The following is a 21175-nucleotide window of genomic DNA, read 5'->3' on the forward strand; positions in this document are numbered from 1 at the left end:
CCCAAGATTAATTTAACGCTTGATAAAATGTTTGTTCAAGATAAGAATCGTTAGGTGAATCAGGTTTATTTGAGTAAATGCCACTGTTAAGAAATCAAACTTTTAAGATACTGATGTTTGCGCAAGAATTTTATTGGTGTTGTTTGTCGCTTGTCTGTAAATTTCTGACATTTTACCACTGCAATGTTGCCGATATATTACCGAGGTTGTGCGTTTTTTGAGATTGGATTGCGTAGAATCGGGTGCTTAAAATGTAATCAACTAATCACTGAAATAAATGAGAAGTAGGATTTATTTTATTTATAATAGTTTGACACATTTGATATTACAAAATTGTAATGACAGTTCTTATTTGTTCTCACACCCCTTACATGGGATTTGGTAACTGGAGAAACAATCCCTTTTAAGTAAAATCCAGGTTAAAAAACTACACGTTATTATTATATTTAGTCTTCTTTGGACCAGAAGAAATGAATTAGGCACTTGGTAGTGTGGCGGGAGGGTTAGGAGACCTTGAGGCTGTATGGAGGTGGGAGCTGCTATAACTGTGGATGCAGAGCGTCGATTGTGGGCGCCTGCGCGTGAATGCGACGCTCCTGCTGCAAGAGCTGGTGAGCTGCTAGGTCCATCTCCTCCTGCGTCATATCTAGCGCTTCCTGCATCTCCTTTGACGTATTACGCACGAAATCCGGATCGCAGTACTTCCCTAAACCTTGCTCGACGAGTATCCTCCCAACAAGGCTTTCCGCCGAACCCACCACCTCAAAGGACGTCGGCCGGCGGTCTGCTGGGCTTCCAGGCAAAGAATGCGACAATCGCTCAGAACCCACATGCCCGTTCGGCTCTCCTGCCGGTGCTGAAACTAACCCCTCGTTAACCAAAGAACCCAAGAATGCCGTCACATTGCTGCCACTATAGCTAAGACGCTACTACCACTACTCCCGGCCGCGTAAAGACATTGCTTGCTGCATGGTGTTGCACAATGCCTTTACGCCCCCCGGCCTCCAGCCCCGCCGGCAGGTCGGGAGGTGGAGGCCGGTGCAAGCACATGCAGATGGGTCGTCGCATGCGGGTCGCTAGCTGTGAGCTGGGGCTAACCTCTGCCATGGAAGGAAGCCCTGTGATTTAGGAGGGAACAACGCGCATGCCGGCCGTCCCCTTCCGAATCCGAGGTGAAGGGTTGGAGCGAGCCGGGAGCGCCGAGGACGCTACACTCGTAGGGCAACGGCTCCGGCAAGAAGCCTGCAACTGCCATAGCTTGTGCTTGTGCGAGTTTCAGGCCGCTTGCTATGCGACTAAAGCTCGGTGCGTGTTGCACAGGCGATGGCGTGGCAGTCATGCAACCGCCCCCAAGGTTTCCCAGGGCGCCCAGGCCCAGACGAACGCGCCGCGGCGGAGGAGTCGGAGGCATCAGCTCAGTGTGGTCACCCTGCAGACTAGCACAAACACAACATCACCACATGACCGGTTAGCAAAAACCAAAAACCAAAACGAAAACCAACGGTTAAATCAAATCAAACCAGCACACGCTCACATCCGCTTACGCTTACCCTTGTAGTTAGGGTGGAGGAAGCCAGATTTACTGAAAATCAAAATAATATTGTAGTCACTACTGGCTCCTTCGTACCACTGACATTCCTCCCACATTCAAAACGTCAACACGAAGGAGGTTCCATACACATCTCTTACCTACCAAACACATTTTCCTATATTTCTTTCATTAGACTTCCACAAAAACATCCACGACGAGATTACGCTCTAAATTCCTAATAATTTGCGTCATACTATAACCACAAAATCTATATACTTGACACTTGTGTATTGAATGAAAGCCAAAATAAAGTTATGAACCAAAAGTCAATGATTTTTATTTTTAGAACACTTTAAACCGATCCCAAAAACGTTATAAACCAGGGGTGGGCAATAGCCGGCAACAGACACGTTGACGTTGTTATCAGATCAATAAAATTGTATATCCTAAATTTTAGTTCATTAAATTTTGTTTTACCCTGGTTCAAGTCAAACAATAAACACTCTTTGGTCAAAGTTGTTAAAACCATAAGTTTTTTTTATTTTAGTAAATCGATATCAATGTTACATACCTATATACATAATTTGTAGTTTTTTCTAATCTGGCCTCAGCTGTGTAATAAAATCGTGATATGTACATAGTAAGTGCAAAAAAATCAAAATGCATTGACTTTGGAAAAAGGTGCATTTGTCAAATGGCAATGATTACTTCAGAGCAACCCAAAATTGTGAACCTCCCACGTGCCGAAAAAAATGGGGTACAAATAAATAAATAAAGAGTATTTTCAATGACGAAGTCCAAAAACTTACTCGATAACTTGGAAGTTTTTCTCGGTATCTCCATTATGGAGATTGCTAAGCGACCGCAGAGGGATTTCTTCGTCTTTGAGGCCTTCTTGGTTGTGTAAAGACGTGGCACTAGCCCGGTTTTGCACAACACTTTTCGTCATTGACGTAATATGATTCATCCCTTCTGTAACAGTCCTGTGAATAGAGTTGTAAGGAAGATAATCAACGCTGGAAGCCGGAGTAATTTTAATTTGGGTTGAATTTGCTTTGAGAGATTTAGCTCGATTAAAACTATGTCCTCTCCGCATAGAAGACCAAACACTACCGAAGAGGGAATGATTTCTCTACAAGGAAATTGCTTTAGAACAATTGCCGCAAAATCCTCTAACTCACCCGATGCATCGGTTCGGGATTGTCATCAACGAGTTCGTCAAGATTGCCTGAAATGGCACGTTTCAGTTCCGGTCCAGCCTCGTGAAGTGTTCGTAAGCCGGCCTGTAGCGTGACCGTGTTGTGTGTTTCCGTATCGCCTTCTTTCAATTCTTGCTCTTTGCGTTTTTTGAATCGTCGGAAATAGTCCTGAATGAGGAACGTCGCGTAGAATTTCCCAACGGTGACTTCGTCGTCGACTCCGGGCGGAGGTACGACCTGGTCTAGCAGTTTCGGATTCGTTCGTTTCCAAATCTTCTTGATCACTGCACGCAATTCTGCATTGGCATCGTCAATATTTCCTTCTGTTTTGATCCGAAGTGAAGTGCGAACGACAGCGAAAAGTGTTGCGTTAAAAAGAACGGTGCCGTCACTATTTAACGGCATATTCATGGAAACCAAGCGTTTGCAAGCGACACGATGAGGACATAATTTGCCAAAACCCAACGGAGGAGAGATTTTGCGAAGAAGAGTCACCACGTCCAGGTGCTTTATCCTGCCTTTTGCGTCTGGGTCGTATTCGCTCCACAATCGAATAAATTCGTCTAAATGGTGTGGCCCTAAGATCGACCAGTCTCGGGTCAAGTAGTCAAAATTATCCATAATAACTGCTACGAATAAATTAATAATCTACAAGAGAAATTTTAGACGCGACTATCACTCATCGTTAGATATTATTACCAAAAATGAACACAAAACGTAAAACGATATAAAATATGGATACGCTATGTCGGAGCCACAGTAAGGGCTATCGCCCTGTTTTAATTCGACTCTGCTATCACATTTAGCGTTTTCAGTATCGGCACAAGCCAACATAATCTCTTGCCAGCCTTCACCTGCACGAAATAAGTATGTAACAAAGTTCAAGTCTACAGGCAAAAATCCTACCTGTTGCTGATCTGAATAAAACTAAAACTGCTTGAAAAAACGACCCGAAGTTATTGTTGCGGTTTATATGCGTGTCAGAGTCAACATTTTCGATTTTTCCAAACATCTAAAACAATTTTGAAGCGTATTCGCGTGGTTACAATCGCTTGGGAACATACCTGCATTCCTATTACAGCATATATGAAAAACAGCATGACGATAAGGAGAGCAACGTAAGGTAGGGCTTGAAAAGACTTGAGAAACGTCCAAAGTAAAGTTCTAATGCCTTCGCCTTTATTAAGAAGTTTTATAAGTCTCATTACTCGAAAGAGTCTGAAGAAGTTACTTGAAATTTGAAGTTTTGTTCCACCAGGCTAGATATGAAAAGGGAAGGACAATAGAGTTTGTAAATTATTAAGTTAGGCTTTTGCTTACGTTTACGTCTTGATAAACAATATCAATAAAACTTCCCAAAACAATGATAAAATCAAAAACGTTCCAAGCGTCCCCGAAATAATTCTGAAAATTGAAAACGATGTAATGAATTCTGAGGCTTATCTTGAGTTGATCTACCTTAATTCTAAAAGCTGCCAGCTTAAACACGAATTCCATTGCAAAAATAGCTGTGAATATCATATTGAGGGTGTCCAAAACGGATTCGTAGGTTTTGTCCTGCCCATGAAATCTCATCGCAAGAGTGATTGTGTTTGTTAAGATTAGCATAAATATGGCGTATTCGAAAGGCCTAGACGTTACGAACCACCATACTTTGTACTGAATGCGATGTTTGGGAATGTATCTTCGGACAGGTTTTGCTTTTAACGCAAATTCTATGCAGTTACGTTGGTTTTTGTCCAATTCGCAATTTTTATACTCTTGCTCTCCTTCATTTTGGAATGTAACGATAACGAAACCAACGAAGATGTTAACCATAAAAAAGGCAATGATGATGATGTAAATTATGTAATATGCAGCGACAATGGGGCGGTAGTTATGAATAAGTCCACGATTCTCATCGTTTGAGTCAATTGAAACGTATAGTAACGCCGGCCATCCTTCAAAAGTGGACACGGTGAAGAGGGTCAACATGGCCTTAGCTACGTTGTCGAAATGAAAAGGATTGGGTTCCCAGTTACGTTCTTTCATTTCTGGTTTATTTATGTCGCCTTCTAAATAAATTAAGTAGGTCCCGCTAAAACGATCGCGATGAATTTCTCTAGGGTGTTCGAGCAACGATTTTAATTGACTTACTTGCATTCAGATGCTGTCAATTTGGAACGATCAGTACACGAAGAAAATTTTCCCTAAATCCACGCAAATCAATTAGTTAGGATTTGTTCGGTTTATTGTGAGACATGCAATTGTAATTTGAAAACCAAAAAAAAAAAAAAAACAACGTGCAAGTTCAAAAATGCAACGTAGTTAGTTACAGTGTTATACAGTGAACGATGATCTTAATTTACATTAATTACAAAATTCGTGCATAAATACGTGCACTAAATTATATTAATGTTGCCTACGTGTTGCGATCACTTGTAGTCATAACTAGTAAACATATTAAATATATATAACATTATATGTAACGCATCTACACGTCCTATTATGTTAGAAGTGAACGTCGACATAACCATGTTAACATCCGCCTGCAAAATATAATCTACAAGCCGCAGTCTGCAGACAATGACAAAGTGGGTGATCGGCGTCGCGCAAAATTTAAATAAAAGCCAACGAAAGCTTACCAGCACCACCGTGACATCGCATTATCGTAAAACGCATCGCATTAACATCGCATCTACTACAGTGCCGACAGAGAGGCAGGCTATACAGACAGACAACAGACAAAAATGGTGTGGAGGTGCGCGTTTCAGTGTGAGAGCGCCTTCAAGAGCTAAGGCTCCTGGAAGGAGTCCCAGCATCTTGCTACCCAGCTACGACCAGAACATGCAGATCTACCGTCAGGTGCAGCTAGAAGCATGGAGAATTACCTTAAATAGCTGCACTCCTATCACAGCGAACATGAACTGCAGGAGGTAGGTAACCAGCATGATATTGCCGATCGTCTTAATGGCTACTATCACGCATTTGACTACATACTAGCCATAGGAAGATTCGGCATGAAAGGATGAAACAAACGAAATAGTCAGTATAGAATAGTAAACAGAGCGAGGCGTCGGTCGGGCATCGCGCAGCCAGCCGGGACGTCAAATGCACCCAGGGTGACGTGAGGCGCTTTCGTGTGATTCAAGGACGTAGGGGGGACCGGGCGGCGGCGGTGCCCTTCCCTAGATATGACTACAAGTGTGACTGGAGGCGGCGTTGCATGATAGAAGAAAGAAGACGCGAGTAGAGAGCGTAGACGCGTTGCGGTTCTCGCAACGCTCAGTCGCGATGTTATAGATCATAGAGATACTTAGATTGAGTGATATTTGGCGTAGAACAACGCACAGCACACATCACGCACAGACAGCTTGAGCGGGACATGCGGGTTAATAGGCCTCAAGCCTGGGCGGCTCGGCCCGCGGGTCCCACCACATACAAGGTTAATACTGTGAGAAAGGGCGTTGTTGTAGGGGTACCCATAGGTGCATTTGCTCATGAACAACAACGGACTGCTGGTGCCTACCTTGAACAATTGGACTCCTATTACCGCGAACATGAATTGAAGGAGGCAGGTGACCAGCACTATGTTGCCGATGGTCTTTACCGCAACTATCACACACTGGACTACATGCTAAGAACAGACATACGTCAGAGCTGACAGCCGACAATTCGCGGGGCCTGCCTCCACCACTTCTCCGTGATCTAACGCTTAGTGAATGACAGTACCCGGTCGTGATCCCTCACCTACCTTTAATCCCTTAGCCCTATTGATTGCTCTCAATGGGCGAAGAACGCGCAACACCCTCAGAATCTTCACCACTGACATCGCTCCTTGACTGCAATTCAATTCAACAAGAGCCAACCCTCAAAGAGCAAACATCGCAAACTTGACTTACCTGTATATTGACACAATTGACACGCACACGACTACTAAGTCTAGCACGTTGAAGGCCGACCGCAAGAAGGCACCGTCGTGCAGGATGCATCCGTAGGAAATTGTCTTTAGAAGCAACTCCGCTGAGAATATTGCCGTAAAAACGTAATCGAATATCTTCAAAATCTGCAAAACCACCACCAAATAAACATCTGCATCTTGCACTCACCGGGAAAACGTACATTGCCCATTTCCGAACCTGGTGCAGGAATAGGATCCTCCAAGGCCAGAAGTGCCGATGAAACCATAATACACACGAGAATGACGTTCCCGAAGACGCTATGATTGCACAGCCAGTGGCAGAAGATCCGGAACCTTGAAGAAAAGAGAAACTGAGTTAGAACTTCTGCTGACACACGGGATAATCTACACAAAACATCCTCCTCGGAGCCTCGATTCGGGCGAGCTGAAACAGACTACTCCCTAATGCACAACGATTCTATTCTAAAAACACTCTAACTATTGGTAAATTGCGGGGCTTTACGGGGTCGCACTACTGAACAAACCAGTGCGGGACCACACTACAGTGCCGGATCAGGGTGTAAGCAGACACACTTCAACAAGACCTACGGCACCACTGTCTACCACATTTCACCTGTTCGTAGGAGAAAAAATGAAGAAAGATGATGCTGGAGGAATAGGCAATTTCTGTGAATTCGATTTTATTTCGGACATGCGACGAGGACGTGCACCGACTCTGCTACCGTTTTCAGCCTCGTCCCCATCTGTAATTTCATACACCGCTCACATTACTATCAGAACTAAACTAACATAGCTGCATGAAGTGTACGGGGCACGACAATAACTCCCGCTTCTGCAACTATGTCCCGTTTTAAGGGGCCTACCTGTTTTTACTAGAAAATATAAAGAAGGCACTGCCTTTTGGGATCGGACGAATTTTCTTAACGATGGTTACTTCCGATAAACGGCGAGGTCGGGCCGAATCTTTTGTAACTTCTACTTGCTCGTCTGAAAATCATTACCATGTTTTGTCCTAACTACGTACTTCAAACTTCCCTTCCAAATCACATCCTAGCAATAAAGATAGTGACAAAGTACCTGGAAAAGATCAACCTACCCTGACTGTTTTGCTCCTCTTCGTATTCCTCCTCGTTGTCCAGCGTCATCTTCGTTTGCGATTCCGCCTCTTCATCGTGCTCCGATCTATACAACAACAGTCATGATTCGGCCTAATCTTACCTTACTTGACCCACCTTTCACCATCGTATTGACCATCCTCTTCCGTTTCCTCTTCTTCCACACTGTGCTCCTCTTCTTCCTCTTCTTCGACGTTTTCTTCCTCGTGGGGCGTAGGGCTTTTCGACTTGTTTTGCGCTTCTTCCTCTTCCTCCTTTTCGATCGCAGTCAGTGACTCCGCATCTGCTAAGTTGTCCACGGCGATAGCCAAGAAGACATTAAGCAGTATATCTACCATTGTTAAGGAAACAAAATAAAACTAACAGGAACTAAAATATGGAAAGCAGTAAAAGGATACAGTTACCGCATATAAACAGGATTATAAAGTATATGCAAGCTAGAACGCCAAAACCATGAACTCCTCCGTACGCAGCAATACCGGTATACATCACTGCATTCCAATCTTCACCTGTTAATATCTGTAAAAAATTGAAAAGTGCCACATTCGCATAAAAGATTAATGTGATCTTACTTGAAATACAGTAAGTAGGCTTTGCCAAAAGCTATCAAAATTGGACCTCGGTTTATCCTGAGTATCATTAAAATTAAATCGTCCACCAAAAACTTGCATACCGAGTAAAGCAAAAATAACAATAAATAAGAACAGCAAAAGTAATAGAGACGCTATTGATTGTATTGAGTTTAACAACGAGGCGACTAAATTCGACAGCGATCGCCAATATCTGCAAAAAAATTAATAAGCGATGCAAAATTTTGCTAAGTAATTACGTACTTGGTCACTTTGAACACTCTAAGTAATCTAACACAACGTAATACAGATATACCTAACGGAGGCATAACATTTGTATGCGTTAAAATCATCTCTGATATACTTCCAATAACAACAAAACAATCGAAACGGTTAAATAACGATACAAAATAACCCTGGAAATAAAATAATTAATTGCGAATCAATTAAATGCGAGTTTTCGCTCACTTGAAAACCTAAACTGTACAATTTCAACAACATTTCCATTGTGAAAAGAGCAATGAAAAACATATTTGTATATTCTGTAACGAAAATTAATTATTGAATCTCGTAGCTATACAACACAAAATCTTACCTTGAAAACGATCTAACCACAGCGGCTGATTATAGTGTTCCGTTGCCAAAACACCTGTATTTAAAAATACTAATACAATAATGAGCCAATAAAAGGTTTGAGATTTAACAGCTTTTCGACAGGATCTACGCATCCTGCGATTAATTCTTTCGAAATCCTTTTTTCGTTTTTTAAACCATGATTCTTGTTGGATTTCTTCTTCACCTAACTGGTCCGTGGATTCCATTTCGTTAGCTGGATTATTTCTAGCGTCTTGGTTCGATTGGTCCTCTCCTTCTGGTTCAATATCTTCAGCTTGAGTTATCCAGTCTAGATATCCTTTTAAGTCTTCCTCAATCTGTTGTTTCTCTCGCAATTTATGGAAATCGCCTCTAGCTTTAGCTTTCTCTCTTTCTTTGGAAAACTCACTAAAATATTCAACGTCAGGACTGAGCCATTCTATTCAGCTGGAAAAATTACCCGCTCAAGACACCGAGAATTAAATTCATTACGAAAAATGCACCCAAAATAACCATGGAAACAAAATATGACCATTGCCATGTTCTGCCCATTGCATCTTGAATCTAAAATTTTCAAAAATGCACTCAAAGTTTGACTGATTTTTCGAATACAAACATTATAAAGCACATCGGTCCAGCCTTCAAGTGTTATACACTGGAATACAGTCAACATCGATAAGCCAAAGTTATCAAAGTTGGTTATTCCAGAGTTAGGTCCTTCCCAAGTGTTATTAATACCTGGTACAAATTCTGAACAGACCATATCACTATCATGTTCTGTACAATTAAAGCCATTAGCACCACAAGGATGAGGCTCGTCCATAAATGCTTCTACAAATTTATTTTAAACAAACACCAATCCCAAAAAAAGCAAAGTACCTTTTTTTTCATTCCAACAAGTATTATGCATTTTTCCTGAGAATAATTCTAAACCAATAATCGCGTAAATTATTATAACAAACAATACTAACAGAGCAATATGTAATAAAGGCACCATGGCACGAAGAATCGAGTTCAATACAACTTGTAGACCTAGAAAGCGGCAATGGCGAAAAGTTTTTCGAAATTAGCGAAAGAAACTTACTGGGAACACCAGAAACGAGCCTTAAAGGTCGTAGAACTCTAAAGGCTCTTAGAGCTTTAACGTCAAAACTATCTCCTATAAGTGTTGATAATGCAGTACTTATCATACTATAAAATTATCCAAAATTTAGAGTTTTGCAAATTGACTATTACGAGTACTTTACCCTATTACTACAATTGTAAAATCTAGTAAGTTCCATCCATTCCGAAGGTAAGCACCTTGATGCATCAAAAAACCATAAGCAATTATCTTCATTATACATTCAACCGTGAAAATTACTAAAAATATATATTCAATCTTTTCCTGCAAGTAAATTTCTTTGTAATAATTGTCAGTCAAAGCTTGCGTTTTTACCAAAATCCCATTTGTTACGTTTGAGTCACCATTGGGGAAAGGTGTGTAAACAGCTAAGGCAACACAGTTCGCGAAAATTGTAAGTAAAATTAAATATTCAAAAGGTCTGGGTGTAGTTAAGAAAAAACGAGAAAACAAGTGGTCAACTTGAGTGAGAATGAAGCGACTATCAGTTAGATAAATCGATCTTCTCCACTGTAAGTCGTTTGTCTCCATTTCCAAAAACGGAGCTATGTAAATCACAAACTCTTGGGGCGACTTATGAATAATCAATAAACAATTTCTGATATTTTGATTAGTTCTAAGGGCCCTTGGCACAGGTTTGTTTACGAGGATTTAGACAACATATTTGCTAAATTGATCATTATAAGAAATCAGTCTTTTGAGCACTTTTATTATTAAATTGCTGCTTTTCATAAAGAACGAATTTTTTTCAAATAATGATAAAATCAAATTACATCTATTTATAGAACCTTTAATACTTGCTATATGGAGGGATCGCTAAAGCCCATACACCAAATTCTCGAAAAATAGATTTATTCAACATTTTTTGATAATAATTGAAAAATTAAGCCAAAAAAATTATAGTTTTCGACCAAAAATTTGAAAATATTTTGTATTTGTTGTCTACCGATTTGAGCCGTCGTAAAACACGTAGGGGAAGACGGGACGGGTTGGTCCGGCGGGGCAGATAGCACATAGAGAAATGTTTACGTCTTTAACACAAAGGGTGAAACTTTATTATCAAGAGATTTGCGAGGGGCTTACATCCAGAAAAGGTAGAATTTTGATTCTGTGAAATGAAGGAGCCCCTCGCGAGTGCCTAATCGGTGCCAAAGTGGCGGCCCGGGTCGGAGGCAATTAGGCGCGTTATGATGCATGTGAGTGGCGCCTGGAATGGGTAATCCGCGGAGAAGATAAGAGTAAAACAGTGTTTTTGAAATGAGTGCGTTCTGAAAGGATACTTCCACTCGACGACGTCAATGCAGAGTTTCCTGATGGGGTTCTTGAGGTAAAGACAGAAGAGGGCGCGTTGCGGTCTATCCGGGGGCGGCTTGCCGCCGCGGCGCATAGGCCGCCTGGGGGCAGTCGTTGTGCGGGCCCCCGTTTGTCCCGGGCTCGTCACGCCCGCCCCCACAGTGCTCATTGCGGTCGCTGTCGCACTAATCGGCCCTTGCCATGCGCAACCTGTATATGGCGGTTGCACGGACCACAGACGGTTATCGGCGGACTCTCGAAGCTCATACTGCAGTCCTGCAACAAACACAGCCTCTTACGAGGAGCTTTCACCGGAGCTAAATCCCCAAACTTGATTGTTTTCATTTAGAACACTAAACCCTCTCTGACAACGGAAGCTCTCAGCAAACTTCTGCAATTTGTTTGGAATTTTCAGAAACCTACACGCGGGTTAAAAATAACAAGGATTAGCGCACAAAATAAAGGATTTGTTCTTGTATCGTGCAGGTGCACTTTCTTAAATCTCGTTCATAAATCACTAGCTTAGTTATTTAAATTGGATATTAAGCCACCAGATGCCTATCGCATCAAGCTTTCGAAACTTCCGAAGTTAGTCCTGAAAAATTCACTCAACATACGTGGATACAAATTTTTATTTATTTCGATGTTGACTTTTGATTTTACGTATAGTTGAGTGCGTGTTTTCATAACCAAACCGTCAATATCTTTCGCAAACATTTTTTGTCTTTCCTGTCTTCGAATCAATTTGGTTGCTAGCTGGATGATATCGATCACCTTCACCTATTCTATATGCTTTTACGATTTAAACTTCGTATGGTTTTTACTTTAATATTTCAACTTTGTCATTTTCAATAACGTTAAATTTTGTCCCACCTTGTATTGATTTATAAATATAAGACTTGTTACGTCAACCAATTTTAGAGACGAATAAATATCCGGCTAAAACCTTTCCGGGTGAGAGTTTCCAATTTCTTTTGAAATATATACGGCCAGGAATTTTATTGCATATTAAAGTTGACATAAGTTAAACATGTCACTCTACACGATTTTGCAACAAACGAAAAATTCTCATTTTGTCGTTTATCACCCCGAGCGAAAATATGAGCGCATTGATCTAAAGTCTAGTAATGAAGTAAAACAATATTCCTGCTAATAATAACATTTATTTGCTCAGCATCCAATTACAGCACAAACGAAACAAAGTTTAAAGAAAACTAACAGCCGTAACGGATTTCGATCTTCTTTATGTATCCATTTAAGTTTAATATTTGCAACATTCAATTATATCTGAACCATTTGCATAGCGTTCCCATTGGTACAAAGTAAACATATGGAAACGTTTCAGATTTTGATTTTAAATTACCACGTCGTCTGGAATTTATTTACGATCAAGCAATAGAATAGATGCTCTTCAAAAGTTTGTAACATAGTTTTGTGTAGGCGTATTCGTTCCGAATGGAATCATTTTGATAGGTTACGCAAGTTCTGGAACTTTGTTAGATTATAGATTTTTCAATCTACCCTTAACTATCACACTTTGAGTGATTCCTGATAGCGACCTTATCTTTATTGTCTTTGAAAGAGTGCTCCAATTAAAATGAAACTTTGTCTCGGAACTTTTTGCTCGTCACTTGTAACAAGAGCAAATTTCTGTCATGTTCCTCCAAACGTGTCACTATTTAATATTTCATTTTGATATATTACAAATTTAATTAAGCAACGAGCACGTTCTCTAAATTCCATCGTTTCATCTAGTGCAGTGCGTTAGTTGGGAATTCTTCAGTTAGAAAAAATATTTCACTGAACGGTCATTAACCCACGCAATAAACAAGGAGTTAGAATCGCAATTATTGTCATAAAATTACCCGCAAATTGAATTACGTAAAGCGAAGAATCAAGCTCAAACTTTAATTGGGTAGGCACTTATTTGTGGCTTTGTAATTTTCGAAGTGGAACTCCTGAAAACATCATCCCAAGTTTCATGCAATGAAAATTGGGGGCAAATCGCTATAACAATCAGTGAATGCCCTGTAATACTTGTTAGCAATTTGTGTAAAGTTGCAGTTTATCAATATCCTTGTTACTATGGATACCCGTGCGGTCGTAACATCCGACAAAGTTGCATTTCCTCTCTCCTCCAATAGCTGTCAAGTTCGACCCTTGAATCCTTACGAGTCAAATCTTTTTCGACTTTTTTTATACAAAAATCACATCCTGTATTTCAATATGCGAAAGCTGCGTCATCAATCCTGAATATCAGTTCTTTGTAGCTGGCTTTTCGAGATTTAACAAGTTTTCAGGAAAGCTCTTATAGTTGCGCTGGAGCTGAAAACTGCTGCACTGACACACCCCACGCAGACGCATAGATAAATAACACTCGACACCTAGCTAATTACATCAATCATAATGCATGATCAGGAATTGGATAATGGAAAGGGCTGAAACGATTATTTTTCTCCTAATAAATCGTGTTTGTGGAAGTGTGAAATTGAGAATTCGAGAAGATAAGATATGCTATCAAGGGACCTAATCCCACGTGTGCAATTTTTGGTAGAATTTTATTACCCTCTCGCCAAAATAATAAATTCAATTATTACTCCAATAAAAACGCTACGCTGGAGATAATTTTCATCAAAATCAACTCAAAGTCGAAAAAGTCTCATTACTGGTTAATTAAGACGCGGCATTTTAATTTCATATTTAATTACTTTTCGAGTGTCAAAATGATTTTGCCGCTGACACAATCTTTGAAGTGCTTGGTATTTGATTGTGCCTTTCATTTATTACAATCAAATTTGCGAAGTTCGGCGTCGATAGCATCGAATGAAGTTTAGCAATTTTTTCAAAGACAATACAACTTCAAGAAGATTCTTAAATAAGGACCTATTCAAAGAAAAAACAAAGGAAAATTGAAGTGGCAGCGAGATAGAAAAAAAGAGCATTTGGCCGAGCCAAATCCCGAGATTTAGCTCTTTGAAATAAACCCTTAGAAAAACAATTTGTGCTTGGTGAAATACAAACAATTAGATTCCATTTATAACTCCCATTTTATTTCTTACGATTTAATTATTTCTCTAGAAAATATTTAAATTAGACAGACACTTAAACCCGGCTGAACTAAATGGCAATTCTATTATACATAGTGATGGTAGGGTGATGGAGAACTCCCACGATAAAAAATTGAATAGAAAGTTTTTCACGCTTCCTTCATTTTAATTAAAAATGCTCCTTCCAGACTCACTCCTGATTCCTTCCCCAGTCCTAATTATCTCTTCTTCGCTGAAGAACGAACTGAGTCAAGGTCGCCGAGGTTATAGATATAGAATTTGCGTATGAGCGCGATTTAGAGAGAGGCAATTAGCGTTTTATTGGAGAAACAATGGCTCTTATGACAGCTAATTACGACTAACTGTTTAAAATAACTCGAATCAATGAGCTTAACGAAATCGTTTATTTGAATTTGTTGGATGAATTCCCTACCTCATTCTCCAAATCCTCCCGAGCCGTGAGGTTACCCCATAAAATCCATATTTGAGTAAAACGTTTCTTACGAACACTAAACGGGTACTTTCTCTAATTTGTACAGGACACAGACTGCTCTTGTTTATTCGGCGTCAACGACGGCGCCGCATCTCGACGCTCAACGTCTATGTATTGTGTAATAGAACGGGCATGCGCTATCCACTTTTAAAACGAAATTTTCGTTTAATCTCGCATTATCCTCGATTTTTTTGTTTGATTAAATTTTTCATTTTGATTGAATTTTATACCCTTTGTCCCTGCCAGCCCGCAAATTTGCATAAAATGCCACACGACCCTTTAGAAACAATTAATCCGAGCTTTCAGCCGAAATGCATTGAGAAAACTTTCAAATAGACGAGTTGGAAAAATCGGGAAAACTGTGTGGGTGCACTTTTGATTTATAGGAACAGGAAGAGTCCTGGTAAACATGAAATGATGGTTTTGGTCCCACTTGCGCCTTAATTGCGCTTCCCGTATAAAAAGGATTATGTAGTGGAATATTTTTACGAGTTGCTTTTATAGATTTGTTTGTTATAAAAGGGACGTTAATTGCTATACCCAGATTGTCAAAGGCAAAATGCAACTATTAGTCGTAAATTTTATTCACAATAAACCGTTTTGATAATATAACTCTTGTGAAATGTGTGAATAATATTACCACATAAATAAAAATGTCTCGACGTGTTATCTTTTCCCCGGAACGCTCCAATCGATAAATGGAAATTAAACTTGATCAAACTGTCACATTTGGTTAAATTTCGGTTAAAAAACTCCCCGAAACAAATAAACCGTCACAGGAAGCCACTATCCTAATATCTAAATTTCCTTGAAATAATTCCCTTCAATACCCTTTGTAAATTATCTCGCTGTTAGTTCGCCGGAGGGCGGCTTATCATTCGGCGAAATCGCAATTCGCATTAGTTGAAATGCGCCAATTGTGATGAGATGTTGACGTAGATGATCTGAAGAAGACACGCATGAACGATAACGGAGAACAAAACTTGGCAAGGAAACTAGAGAGAGATCAGTATCGAGGAATTTTCGCCTCCACTGATTGATTTACCACTGTGAAGTCTGCGGCAAACGCTTTGTCTCTTATCATCGCATCTTCACAAGTGGAGTAATGAAGGAACATAATGAAATCATATACAGCTTTGAGCGAACAAAATCGACAAAAATAAATTTCCAAGCTAATTAGACAGCCGGTAAAACAGAAGCTTCCAGAACATCCGAGTTTTTCAATGAGCAGGATCAAGGCTTGATTGAGTTAACGTTTTGTTCGTCTTTGCTAATTTACTTAGGATTTTTAATTCCCGATAAGAATGAAACGCTTTCAGCTTTTAACAATTAAATACTTGTAATGTAGCAGAACGCTTTTATTGGCGAGTGAGGAAGATAAATCTGGGAATCTCCCTCAAAAACGCATCCCCATAATATGATATACATTGTTCGGATGTATGGCATTAGAGGAAACTCGCTTTAAAATTTATGAAGCGTATCTTGCGAATGGGCAAATAATTTGATAAAGACATCACACAAGAACAAAAGTTCACATTTGTGCTGACGCATTTCATCCAGCCAAACCGCTTCTCCAATATTCACGGTGCTATTTTGCGCCAATATTTTCACATAATTGCATTATTTTGCGTGGATGATATTTTTGATAATAATCTAGTGCGCAAATAGCTGGGGAATTCCCCGCCTGTCTGACTAGTCGATAACAATTATTCCTCCAATTGTTTTCACTAATTAAATTTATTGTGTGATGTGATGATATTTGCACTTGCATTGACCTCAATTTTACTTTTGATACGAGTCCAAGAAAACACATTTCTTTAACGAAATCTGGTGAAAAATGAAAACAAAATCGACTTCCGCGCGTTTTAATTTGCTAAATGTAATCATTTACGTTTCGTAAATAAACAAGGCAAAGAACCTTTTCACTTTGCGAAAAGTGAACCAAACTGTTCTAACTGCGTTTGACACGAGCAAAAAGCTAATTAAAATTGACAATCAATTAGAATAAATAACTTAATTAAGGTAGCAAAAGTAGCTAAATAATACAAATTGTAACCAACGCGGAGCTTTTCCCGAGAAATTTTATCGCGAGGAAAAATGAATATCCTGCTGACAATTTTGCGCTTCATTTCAGAATAAATCTTGCAATCAATAATATGCTTTTCATTCTTTTTTTTCTCATTTCTTTTTATTTCCATTAAATTCGAAGCAAAATGAATTTAAAATGGTTTTTCGTAAAATTGCGTTTTATTCCAATTTGTGACGACCATTTAGGATTAGAAAGGAAACAGTTAATTAAAGGAACGTGATATTGGTGCAAAATGATTTTTCTGTTAAGCCACCTGGGGTAATAATTCGCATGAAGCAAATCCGAGATATCTTACCGTCCAGAGCTTTTTTGTTAACCAGACTGTCGAGAAACGTGTTATTACAACCGAATTGAAGTCAACTTTAATTCCTTTGTGTCGAGTGAAGTGGAAACTCGATGAAATGTAACTTTTGCATGGAGTTAAGTCGAAGCTCTCGACTGGAGAAATGCTGATTGCAGCAAAAGGTGTGCACCCTGCGGTACGTTAATTGGTTATAATAGTGAGTATTGATTTTCTGATTTTCTGCCGAATTATGCCAAATCGTTCAATTCTAACCCAATCTGGAGTTTTATTCAGTTAGTTTCTCTGCTCCTCTGATTGAAACTGAAGCAATTATAGTTGGAGTGGTTTAATGTGAACTTGAACTCGGTGAGGAAAACGTCAACATCACCTAATTTGAATCTATTTAGCGGCTAGGTAATTTGGAGGAATCAAGATCGATCATTAGGACAAACACTAGTAGCAGAGTGAGCTTAATTTAAAGCTCCACTTCCTCTTTTTCCGAAACAAAGCACTGCACGAACTCAATAATTCAGATTTATTAGGATCGGGGAAATTCTCGAAAAATGAGGCTTAGAAAGAAGAGGAGAAATCTCGGCTTGTTTTAATACACGTCAAGTAAATTTCGATGCTGGAAATTTGACTACGGTGGAAAATGTTATGAAGGATGAAGCCTATATAATTTAATAAGAGGAAATGTTCAATTCACTTTACCATGTTACCAAACAACTTTTAGTAATTACGCAAAGCTAATTCTATTAGGGATGAGGTTTTAGGAAGTTTACCTAATCCTTGAGAAACGTCAAATGACAAGCTTCCTTCAGTTCCTTCATACTTATTGAATTAATGGCATGAATTAGACATTAGCAGCGATACCGGCATTTTCCTCTCATTAAAAAGGAGGACAATGTTTGAATCTGACAGTAGAGTAGTCTTCATTAAAATAATCGTCGGTTTAGCACAATACAAAATAGGTCATACGAATGATGCAGTGCACATGCATCGTTTGCTGAAAAGCTAACATGTCCAAACCATATTAACGAATAAATCACGCCTGACATTTACAAATATTTTTCGATTTCCCTGCGTAAAACTAATCAACTAATCAATTAAAAAATCCTCCGAGTTTAGCGTGACTGCCACCCGTCCGCCAGCCTGCATTTTTCAGGAAAAGTAAAGGGCTCACTTCTAATTTACGGCCCGCAATTGGTACCGAACTATTGATTTCATTGGAAAAAATAAGAGAATAGTCCGTGTAATAGATTACCCGGAGCTTTGGTAGTGACGCAAAGCTTGGTTTAGAGGAGAGTGCTAATTGTACGTAGTTAAGTGAAGTGCTTTTGTCACTTTAGAAGAATAGCGTCATAAAGGAGTAAATCTTGTGTTGCACGAATGTTAGCGCTTTGCTTGTTGTATTTTGGCGATTATGACTTTATCGTATATCTGGTTAGTATCGGACATATGTCAACAGTGAAGTTGAATGTGCAAACAAATTTGCATAATTGCGGGTATACTGTATCTTAATGAACGTCTTAACTTGGCACTGCAAGGTCCATAAAACAAGGACTTGGCCCTAAATCAATCTGATTTAAGTCAAAGTTTATTCGCTTGGATGAGTATTAGAGAGATTGAACGAATCGGGAAGAGATTGACAGGGCGTAATCAAGAGATCAAGTGAACGAGAGAAGATATAGAAAAACAAATGTAGACACATGGAAGTGTCGTCCGTTCGTCATTTGTTAAATTTTTTGTCCGCGCGAAATGCAGATGTGATGTAAATAGAAGTGGGATGGGTTATAATTGGGGAAAAATGTGCAAGGGGTAAATTTGGCGGTGTCCAAAGGGTGTAATGCTTGTAAATGAAATGGACAATCCTTTGTCGTCAAAGGAAATAAGATCAGAGCACGGGTGACTAGTTCGGATGTTCAAAGGATGTATGGGAAGTAGAGGTATAGTAACCTACATGGACAATATCGATCGGTGTTGGGCGTGGTTTGGGCATAGTGTGATTTGGCCTATATATCGAAATCAATCAAAGACGAAGGATGTCCGATGACACGACTTCCGTCTGTAAACACAAGAAACCGCCCGGCAATTGCCCCAAAGTAATATTATGTGGCTGTGGGCGGCGGTGGCGCGGTGCGACAATTCTGCATATCGGTGGTGTTTGGCGCTTCTTCGGCCGAATTTGAATGATGAGTGGGTGGACATCGAATCTAAACAGACACTCGAAGCAAGCTCTTACCGGGGCAATACAGTGTCGGATCCATAACAAAGAGGGATTTGGTTAGTTGGAGATGTTTCTAAAGCACATTTGCGCTCCATATCGGCATCACTGACATTACAGCGGACGCGGGGACCGAAATTAAATTGAATTTTTCTGAACACAATTATGTTAGTTTATCACGCGAACATATCTAGTCGTGTATTTGATTTGAACCTCACCCCGCATAGCATCGGCGGCTAACAAACTCTACGTCCGGCGACCGGCGTCTCGACGTCTACTACACAGCGCCATCGAGTGATGTGCTACGCCAACTAACGACCGACGTTCCTGACTTGCTGCTGCACTGCAGGAGCAACGCTTTTGTTTTTACACAATTCACTCAAAACCCACACTACTTATTCACCCTTGCACACCCTCCTCCGAACTAACCTGCCGCAATTACCACCTAACACAACATACGACCTAAATTTCATAACGATTTTTACTCCCACAAGCGCGCTTTATTATTTATTATCTCTTCCTTTTTTCACATCACTCAATACCAACCCTTTATCCTCTAGCTTTAATCAACGCTTCCGAAACTCAACACCCCATTAGCACTTTTCCAGAAAAATTGTACAAACGTCGCTCGGGCTTCGCCAGGTCCTAACTTATTTTTACGTTGTTGCTTAATTTTTTATTTGGCAAGAATCATTTTTATTTCATCGATTGTTTATCGCTGGCCTAAAATTCAACCTCTAGATTGGTGAAAGTCCCGCGAATCGATAGCCTTAATAAAAATTTCAATACTTTAAATGAAAAAATCATGGTGGCAGCCAGACACAATGGCATTATCCAAATAGGATTCGTTTTATCCTTTGATGGAAAATTGATTAATGTATGGAAACACGATTAAATTCTCAAGTATAGCTAGATCTGTAAAAAGGCAAGTTGTGAAGTATCATTCCGGGCAATGACAGCCTGATCATGTAGGTACGCACGGAAAAATTAAACAGCTTTTCTATTTTTAAACCAATTAAATCATCTTGTTATTTAGTGGGAGTGTGAATAAGATTTTTCCGTCGAATTTGTCACAGCGAAAACAATGCGTGGAAACAATATTTAAAAAAGGATTCCGCATCTAATAATACAATAGGTTGAAAAAGGCCAACAGCTGAGGAGAATAATTTAATTAGAGTGGTAAAATTGGTATTTCGGTGACACTTTCCTGATGCGGCATTGACCCAGATACTGGGAGGAAGCAAAATCTCGTAAATTACAAGGATGCAAGTAAAAATTTCAGCGGTTCTAATTAGATCCTTACTTTATGCTCCTGTTACCGGGAATAAATATTGCAATTGCCTTATTTGCGTAATTGACGATTTACATTTAAATGAAGCGCGCGCTAGTCCAGAACAATATACAAATAGCTAGAAATAACATTTTTAGAAACATGAATAACTTACTTAAAAATAAAGTAAACCATGCTATACTCTTCAGCTTATTGCCAATAAAACAACACAAATCCAAAAAGCATTACGTTTTATAGCCAAATAAGTAATAAAAATTCGGATTTCCAACAAATGGTGTTTAAGTATTGTTAGTAGCGTCAAACCTCAACAGAATTTTTGTTACTTTAGCCGACACACAGCTTACCACGTTACGGCGAACATGCTGACTTTAGAAACTATTGCCTTTTTTAACAATCCGGTAGCACACAACTTTACTTAAACTA

The 21175-nt window shown here is 39.6% G+C and overlaps 1 protein-coding gene across 6 annotated transcripts; it reads right to left on the bottom strand.

Moving 5' to 3' along the window:
* Positions 1 to 274: 274 nt before the first annotated feature.
* LOC659557 (muscle calcium channel subunit alpha-1) lies at positions 275 to 19883 on the bottom strand. Of its 6 annotated transcripts, XM_064359272.1 has the most exons (31): positions 19480 to 19883; positions 11313 to 11601; positions 10348 to 10453; positions 10157 to 10296; positions 9994 to 10100; positions 9789 to 9941; positions 9526 to 9740; positions 9370 to 9473; positions 8911 to 9317; positions 8784 to 8857; positions 8580 to 8731; positions 8319 to 8529; positions 8145 to 8265; positions 7864 to 8077; positions 7728 to 7813; positions 7245 to 7374; positions 6832 to 6964; positions 6612 to 6775; positions 6464 to 6551; positions 6239 to 6346; positions 5601 to 5708; positions 4867 to 4919; positions 4189 to 4807; positions 4051 to 4134; positions 3795 to 3989; positions 3637 to 3742; positions 3430 to 3584; positions 2713 to 3378; positions 2341 to 2663; positions 1099 to 1436; positions 275 to 862 (listed from the first exon to the last, which is right to left on the bottom strand). In XM_064359272.1, the coding sequence occupies exons 1-31, from the start codon at positions 19502 to 19504 to the stop codon at positions 540 to 542; spliced, it is 5997 nt and encodes a 1998-aa protein (XP_064215342.1). In that variant the 5' UTR covers positions 19505 to 19883; the 3' UTR covers positions 275 to 539. The 6 variants fall into 6 exon arrangements, with proteins under 6 accessions (XP_064215342.1, XP_015833195.1, XP_015833189.1 ...); XM_015977709.2 differs by lacking the exon at positions 6239 to 6346 and having other exon boundaries at positions 19480 to 19882; XM_015977703.2 differs by lacking the exons at positions 6239 to 6346; positions 7245 to 7374 and adding an exon at positions 7495 to 7618 and having other exon boundaries at positions 19480 to 19882.
* Positions 19884 to 21175: the final 1292 nt, after the last annotated feature.

This window comes from Tribolium castaneum, chromosome 10 (assembly GCF_031307605.1).
Source record: "Tribolium castaneum strain GA2 chromosome 10, icTriCast1.1, whole genome shotgun sequence".
NCBI classification, from domain to species: domain Eukaryota; kingdom Metazoa; phylum Arthropoda; class Insecta; order Coleoptera; family Tenebrionidae; genus Tribolium; species Tribolium castaneum.